Here is an 8,504-nt window from a genome sequence, read left to right as displayed (position 1 = left end):
TTTGCCCCATTTTTTACAACCTTTTCCAGCCAGGGTTGTTAAGTGAATAATAGGGTTGTTCAAGTGAAGCTGGCTTTCCCCCTGGGCTTCGTTGGTCGGAAGATCACCAAAGGGGATCCCGTGACCCCCCCCCCCCCGGACACGGTGACTGTCGTAAATATGAGTCAGTTGCCAAGCTTCTGAATTTTGATCACATGACCAAGGGGATGCTACAACCGTCATACGTGTGAAAAATGGTCAGAAGTAACTTTTTCCAGGGATGTTGTAACTTTGCGTGGTCGCTAAATGAACTGCTGTAAGTCGAGGACTACTTGCACACACACACACAGAGTACAGGTAGTCCTCAACCTATGACCACAATTGAGCCCAAAATGAGTTTTTCCCCATTTTATGACCTTTCTCACCACGGTTGTTAAGTGAACGACTGCAGTTAAGTTAGTAATGCGGTCGTTAAGTGAATCGGGGCTTTCCCATTGACTTTGTTCATTGGACGGTCGCTAAAGGGGATCGCATGACCCGGGGATGCTGCAACCGTCATAAATGTGAGTCAGCTGCCAAGTATCCGAATGTAAATCACGTGACCGTGAGAACGCTGGAATAATTGTGTGAAAAAGAGTTCATAAGTCCCTTTTTTCCAGTGGCATCGTAACTTCAAATGGTCACTAAATGAACAGTCGTAAGTTGAGGACTACCTGTGTATACATAGTACCGGTGTTTCTCCACTTACAGCCACAACTGAGCACAAAATTCCTTTGTTGCTAAACGAGATGGTTGTTAAGTGAGTTTTGCCCCATTTTACGACCTTTCTCGCCATAGTTGTTAAGTGAATCACTGCATTTGTTAAGTGAGTAACATGGTTGTTAAGTAAATCTGGCTTCTCCATTGACAAAAGGTCGCAAAAGGGAGATTTCATGACCGCCCCCCAGCACACTACAACCAACATAAATACGAGCGGGTATGCAAAGAGACTGAATTTTGATCACAGGGATGGTACAACAGTCGTAAGTGTGAAAAATGATCATAAGTCACTTTTTTCAGTGCCGTTATAAATCTGAATGGTCACTAAACGAACCGCTGTAACACGAGGACTATCTGTACGAGACACGTTGTCCATCATGATGAAATGGCATTTTCTCCAATTTTTAATCCTTGCATAAAAATCCAAGGACTCCAAAATCTCCAACCCACGTTTAAAATTTTAAAGACAGGGTCCTTTTTAATTCAAATTCACCTCTAGAGACCACAAACTCACCAATCAAGCGACCTTTGACCTTCTGCTTTGCATAAAGCCGGAAAAGGCGGGAGGAAAACTTTTGAGTGGGCCATGGCCCCCTCCCCACTAAATCGGTAGCACAAAATCTCTCTCATCCCTTTTGCTCCAATCCCACACACAAGAGCAAAAAAAAAAAAAATTGCTAACAGCAAAGCTGGCTGAGGAACTCTGGGAGTTGAAGTCCACAAGTCTTAAAAGAGCCAAGTTTGAAGATCCCCTGGGGTTAGGCATTTTTGAATAATTGATGCAGCAAAGAGAAAAGTTGGACCGGGGACAGATTTTCTCCACCCACCCACCCCAAATACCTAAAATCAGAGCCACTTCTTGCTAAATTTAAGCCCTTGGCAGGCAAACTGCAGGAGTGTCGTTTTCGCCTCCCCCCCCCCGGCAATTAGCATCCGACAGCACAGATGCAGACCGAGGCAACATCTTGCTGCGTTCACACTCAAAAGCAACAACTAACAGGACCACATTTTAGCCAGACTCGCTCCGCACAACCACACAGGATGTGCACCACATCCGAGAGCCAAGAAACGGAGTGGTTGCCCTCCAGCTGGCACCTTCCGAACCTCCGACAGGCCAGAGGTAAGATGGTGTCAATCGGCCGGAGACCCACCGACTCTCCAAGCAAAGCCACCTGGCCCTTTCGCACACAAGCCAAGATCAGATCCAGTCTGCTGGAGAGCTGGGGGGGGGGTGGTTTAAGAGGGCCAAGCACGATTCCCACCCCCCCATCAAAAAAAAAATCTAGAGACACGGGGAAAGAGAGAGAGCAGGCGAGGGATTTGCAAAGCTGGAGCCTTGGAAGGAAAGAGAGAGAAATGTGCCATCTGCATACCAATCCTCGCCCTTGGGTGCTCCTGAGTGTGTTCCGGGCTAAGCCTCGCACACACCCGGCCTTGACACACACACACACACACACACACCACCCGAATGCCAACCTTTGCCCTCTCACTGCACCACCAGGCCGCTGCAGCCCACCCGAGCCGCAGAAGGCAGGTGCCCACATTCGCCTCCAAGGTCCGTCGTCGCACACGCCGTGCCCGCTCTCCACCGGCGTCCTTCAGAACTCCTTCCGACCATACGGGGGGTGGGGGGGGATCTGAGCAAGGCGCCCCCCCCCACTTCACAAGCCCCTTCCTTCCCCACTCCTCTCCCCCCCCCGCCCCGCTTCCCCGCCTTCATCCACCCTGCAGCCTCCATGCTTTGCACATCTCCGCAAGAGCTTCCGTCCACCCTACACACCCCTCAGCCCCACGGGCTGGGGCCCTGAGGAAAAGACCCCACCCCCAACCCAATAAACAACCAGCCCCACGGCCCCCTCCCCACCAAGGCAACAGCCATCAAGGCTTGCAAAAAATTAAAAAATTAAAAAAAAACAGGGCCGCAGGAGCAACGCACACCAGCCTTTGCAATTCGCCTCTTCCCTCCCTCCCCAAAATCTATTTCTCAGAAATAGGGGTGGGTGGGAAGACACCCCTTAAATAACCCCCTCACCCACCGTTGAAGCCGGATTCAGTCTTCTCCTTCCCTCCCCCCCCCCCAAGATACTACAGCAAAGCAATCTGACAGGGTGGGGAGGGGGGAGACGGGAGGAAGCGGCACCTGCTGCAAAGGGATGGGTGAAAGCAGGTGCTATGCCAAGGGGAGGGGGGGGTGTCCCTCCAAAGAGACCCCCAGGGAAAGGGAGGGGAGGGGGGGTTAAGGTCAGGTGGAGGAGGAAGAGCGGGGTGGGTGGGTGTTGCAGAATGACCCCCAGGGAGTAACATGGAGTGTGTGTGGGGGGGTGTCCTATAGGGGAGCAATATATGGACTCCCCCTTCCCCCAACCAGGAGGAAAATGGGCATCGAGAAGGGTCCTGCTACCCACCTACCCACCCGCTTTTTTGCGGGTCAGCTGGAAGGAGGTGGGGGAGGGAGAGGAGAAAGATTGGGGTGCAAGAGAGGGAGACGGGCCCCCCAATCCTGGGTGGGGCTCTGGCTGGGAGTGGTGGTGGTGGGGAGCCTCGTCCCTAAGGGGAAGAAGGGGGGGAAGGGGAGGAGGAGGGTTTGGAGCCCCCCTCCCCAATTAGAGGGGGGGAGGGGGGGGGGAAAAGAGAGGGGGTTCCTGCAAGGAGCCAAGGCTGCGGATGATGGGAGCCGGGGTGAAGCAGGAGCAGCGCAAGGGCGGGGGCTATTGCTGCTGCTGCTGCTGCTGCTGCTGCTGTTGGAGGGGACCCTCCCTCAAGGATGCGCGGGAGGGGAGCTGCAGCTGCATCCCGGGAGGGGGGGCTCCCCACAAGGGGTCAGGCGGGAAAGGGGTCTCGCGGGAGGAGGAGGGAGGGGGTCTTTCCTACCTCTCCGCCATCTTCGCCCCGGGCCGGCGGGGTGGTCACCGGGCGCGGCGAGGGGCGGCGGCCCCCGCCCGGCAGCCCATGGCCCCGGCAGCGCTGCGGCTCCCGCTCCGCCGCCGCCGCCTCCCGGCCACCGACTGACCACAGCGCCGCCGGCACACAAGCTCCGCCCCCGCCGCGTCCCGCCGTCACCACCGACAACCGGCCGCAGCCAATCGCGCTCGACCGGGGGGGCGGGGCCGAGCTGGCCCGGAGCCGCCCTCTCCACTCCCTCTGTCCCCCCCACCCCCGCTGCACGCCACCCCCGCCCGAGACCTCACGGGAGATGTAGTCTCCGTCGCCTCTTTGCCCGGCAGCCATGTTGGGCCTGGAGCTGGCTAAAATCGAGGCGCTCTGCTCATGCCCAGAAGCCCTTCCGTTAGGGTGTCATTGTTTTAAAGGCTTCCAGGCTGTATGCCTGCAGGTTGCTCTAGTGGCCCTGTTCAGTGTGGTTTGCCTCTGTTGGTGTTAAACTGTGATTTGATCTATCATGGTTTGTTGGTTTCATTCATATAGAATAGAATAGAATAGAATAGAATAGAATAGAATAGAATAGAATAGAATAGAATAGAAGTTACAGAATGGAATGGAATAGAATAGAATAAAATAGGAGGAATAGAATAGAAGTTACAGAATGAATAGAATAGAATAGAAGTTACAGAATGAATAGAATAGAATAAAATAGGAATAGAATAGAATAGAATAGAATAGAATAGAATAGAATAGAAGTTACAGAATGGAATGGAATGGAATAGAATAGAATAGAATAGAATAGGAGTAACAGAATAGAATAAAATAGGAGGAATAGGAGTAACAATAGAATAAAATAGGAGGAATAGAATAGAATAGAAGTTACAGAATGAATAGAATAGAATAGAAGTTACAGAATGAATAGAATAGAATAGAATAGAATAGAATAGAATAGAATAGAATAGAATAGAATAGAAGGAATAGAATAGGAGTAACAGAATAGAATAAAATAGAATAGAATAGAATAGAAGTTACAGAATGGAATGGAATAGAATAGAATAGGAGTAACAGAATAGAATAGAATAGAATAGAATAGAATAGAATAGGAGGAATAGAATAGAATAGAATAGAAGTTACAGAATGGAATGGAAGAGAATAGAATAGAATAGGAGTAACAGAATAGAATAGAATAGAAGTTACAGAATGAATAGAATAGAATAGAAGTAACAGAATAGAATAGAATAGAATAAGAGTTACAGAACAGAAAGAATAGAATAACAGAGTTGGAAGGGACCTTGTATGTCACCTATTCCAAACCCACCCACCCCACAAGCAGGAGACCCTTCACCATTTCTGACAGATGGCAGCCCACTCTTTTCTGGGACTGGATGCCAAGCAAGCTGAGTGGGGACCAAAACCCAAGATTATAAGAACTGCAGTGACTGCATTCTTTCCCACCAAAAACATCCCATTATTGCTTTGCCATTTACACCGCATATTCTGAAGTTTAGCCAAAGAAAATAGACCTCAGTGCACAAAACAGCCACTTTTAAACCAAGCTTTTCCCAAAAGTGCTTTTTTAAACTGGACTTTGTTTTTTCCTTGAAGACATTTCGCTTCTCATCTGAAGAAGAACTGAAGAGGCTTCTTGGATGAGAAGTGAAACGTCTTTAAGGAAAAAGCAAAGTCCAATTGCCTTTTGAAAAAGCATTTTTGGGACAACCATGGCCTGGATTATTGAGAATCTCCATGTACATTCAACCAAGGTTTGTTTGAACAATTTATATTTGGCAAAGTTGGAGCAATAAAAAGCAACAATCCACATTGTTGGTATGGTCTTTGCTAATGAATGAAAAACCCTTCTTGCATGTTTAGTAATAATGTTTTGCCCCAAGGACATGTAGAAAAAGAGAAGAGCAAATAACAAAAAACATGTATACTTTGCAAATAGGTGAACATAACTAGAAATTATTATTATTATCTTTAGTATACAATGTAGTTTACAAAATACTGTTTGCAGAGATATAGTTTCTGAAGTTGCACAATTGGAAAACCAGTTAATGAAGTTAGAGAAAGAAAAGTGAGTGAAACAGAGCAATACAGATATTATTGACCTCCAACTGAAAGTTGGACTTTGAAGAAGTAGGATGGGAAGAGTACGGATGCCTTTCACCTTGGGTGCTGCAGAAGATTTGAGAAGATTTTGGATAGTCAAGCAAACAGATCATTACCAATAGAAGAGAATATTTGTAACTTAGGGTTCATCTGTGAGGCTCTGTGCAAATGGTTGATTTCTGTGCAAGTGGTTGATTTCTTGCAGATGTTTAACGACCCAACTGGGCAACGTCATCAGTGGAAGAACAGAATGAGATTTTGCAGGAGGGGGAGGAGGAAGAAGAGGAGGAGGAGAAAGGAGAAGGAGAGGAAGAGGAAGAGAAGGAGGGAGCGGGGAAGAAGAGGAAAAAGAAGAGGAGGAGGAAGGAGAATTAGAGGAAGAAGAGGGGGTGGGGAAGAAGAAGAGGAGGAGGAGGAAGAAGGAGAGGAGGAGGAGGAAGGAGGAAGAGGGGAAGAAGAGGAGGAGGAGGGGCAGGGAAGAAGAAGAGGAAGAAGAGGAGGAGGAAGAAGAAAAAGAAGACAACCAAGAGCAAGGTAGATGAACTCAGCTACAGTGCACCATCGGAAGACTTAAAAGACCAGGTTAGGGACAAATCACCCTGGTGAAAAATCTACCTAATGTGATTGGTAAGACTAACTTTTAAGGCATATAATCAATCGATCGATCAATGATCTAGAATAGATAGAGCTATAAATACTCAGAGGCCATGACTGAAGGACAGAAAGATCTTGGCTAAAGGAAATGGGAACAATTTCAGAAATGGATTATTGGCTGATTGACGATCAATCAATTAGCTGACTTTTATTCAACAGAATAATGCCATTTGTGCCGGGGTGGGTGTACCTTGTACCAAAGGTACCTTGTACCAAAGGTGCTTTTTTTCAAGAGGCAACTGGACTTTCTGGTTTTTCTTTTGAAGACGTTTCATTTGCATCCTCAACAACCCACCAAAAAGATGCAAATGACCAGCTGTCTGCAAGGAATATAAATCCTTCCATTCCCCACTATTCTGTCAGAGCTGAAGAAGCTTCTTGGATGAGAAGCGAAATGTCTTCAAAAGACAAACAAGAAAATCCAGTTGCCTCCTGAAAAAGCACCTTTGGGACATGACATATGACCGTTTTTCACACTTATGACCATTGCAGCATCTCCAGGCTCATGTGATCAAAATTTGGACGCTTGGCAACCGGTTCATATTTATGACGGTTGCAGAGTCCCGGGGTTATGGGATCCCCTTTAGTGACCATCTGATAGCAAAGGAATTGGGGAAGCCAGATTCACTTAACAACTGACCTGATTTGCATAACAGATGTGGCAAGAAAGGTCAGAAAATGGGGCAAAACTCACTCAACGACTGTCTTGCTTAGCAACGTAAATTTTGGATATTATGCTCATAAGTTGAGGACGATCTATCGTTGTGAAGATTCCCGTGGATAGATTGTGCATAAATCACTTTAACTGAACCTTCGCATACAGACCTGGGGTTCAGCGCCTGACACTGGCTGGGGGAATTCTGGGAATCGAAGTCCAGATTTAATAAATAAATACCCAAAATAAAAAATTCTCAGTCGGGCGAAATGTCTAGAGAAGCGAATCAGCTCGTTCACATTGGCAGCTTCCAAACAGGTTGCTCAAGCCTTAGGTTTTTCCCAGCAGGGACGAGTGTGTGTGTGTGTTAGACTATATGACCTCACAACACCCCTCCAACTCCACCGATCGATGTTCATATTAGCCCCAATTTTCTCAACCTGCTTTTTCCGGGGGGTGGTGTGTATCTGGGGACCCCAAGGACATCCTCAGGCTGTCCACCCAATGCCCCCCACCCAATTTCTGTAAGCCTCCCAAAATTCTCTTGCAGAAGACAGCCTGAATTCTTTCTCCGTGGGGGCTTTTCAAAGGCTTGGCTAAAGGCCCCGTGAGGCCACCGTGGCCTTTGGGGGGCTGTGATGCGGATCAGTGACTAATCAGGAGATGCTTGCATCTCTCGCCACGACAACCGGTATCGGCGTTGCCATGGAAGCAGGCACGGGGCGGGGGGGGGGGGAGAGAATTGGGTCTCCTTCCTTCCATTGGAGTAGCTGAATGAATGTTTAATCGCCTTTTCAATAGAGACAATTATTGGCAAGATGACGTCCTCAGGGTTTCACTCGGGTTTTTCAATCAGAAGAGAGCAGGAAGGGACCTTGGAGGTCTTCCAGTCCAACCCGCTGCTCAGGCAGGAGACCCTAAATCAGTGGTGGTTAACCTTTTTGGTGTCGAGTACCCAAAGCGTGCGTGTGTGCGAATGCAAGCGCGCATGCCAGAACCCCCAAAATGCAATACGAGTGCCCCCCTCTGCATGCGCCCCGGCCCCTCCGTGCGTGCTCCCCCACCAGCCTCTGTTTTGGTTTCCAGATTGGCACAGGAGACTTCCCAGGCCCAAGGCACGGGGGTGCTGCGTGAGGGGCCCCCCATACCCCGTTTTGGGCCTGGAAAACTGCCTGCACCAACCTGCATACCCCATATGCATGCCCTGCCCCCCATATGCCCCGCCCCCTACGCATGTGCGCAGTGGTGAAATCCACATTTTTTTACTACTGGTTCTGTAGGCGTGGCTTGGTGGGCGTGGTGTGGCAGGGAAAAGATATTGCAAAATCTCCATTCCCACCCCACTCTGGGGCCAGCCAGAGGTGGTATTTGCTGGTTCTCTGAACTACTCAAAATTTCCGCTACCGGTTCTCCAGAACCTGCTAGATTTCATCCCTGCATACGCGGCAGAGACCCAAAGAACATC

The 8,504-nt window shown here is 48.8% G+C and overlaps 1 protein-coding gene across 1 annotated transcript in view; it reads right to left on the bottom strand.

Annotated features, from left to right (window-relative positions):
• Window positions 1-3,736, bottom strand: part of ARHGAP39 (Rho GTPase activating protein 39) — a 200,962-nt gene extending 197,226 nt beyond the window's left edge. The window contains exon 1 of the mRNA XM_058174368.1: window positions 3,610-3,736. Coding sequence (XP_058030351.1) covers window positions 3,610-3,620 — 11 coding nt within the window. The 5' untranslated portion in view covers window positions 3,621-3,736. The remainder of the gene's footprint in view (window positions 1-3,609) is intronic.
• Between the last annotated feature and the right edge of the window lie 4,768 nt (window positions 3,737-8,504).

The sequence above is a fragment of the Ahaetulla prasina genome, chromosome 3, assembly GCF_028640845.1.
Source record: "Ahaetulla prasina isolate Xishuangbanna chromosome 3, ASM2864084v1, whole genome shotgun sequence".
Lineage (NCBI taxonomy): Eukaryota > Metazoa > Chordata > Lepidosauria > Squamata > Colubridae > Ahaetulla > Ahaetulla prasina.
This window is presented reverse-complemented; position numbering and strand designations above follow the sequence as displayed.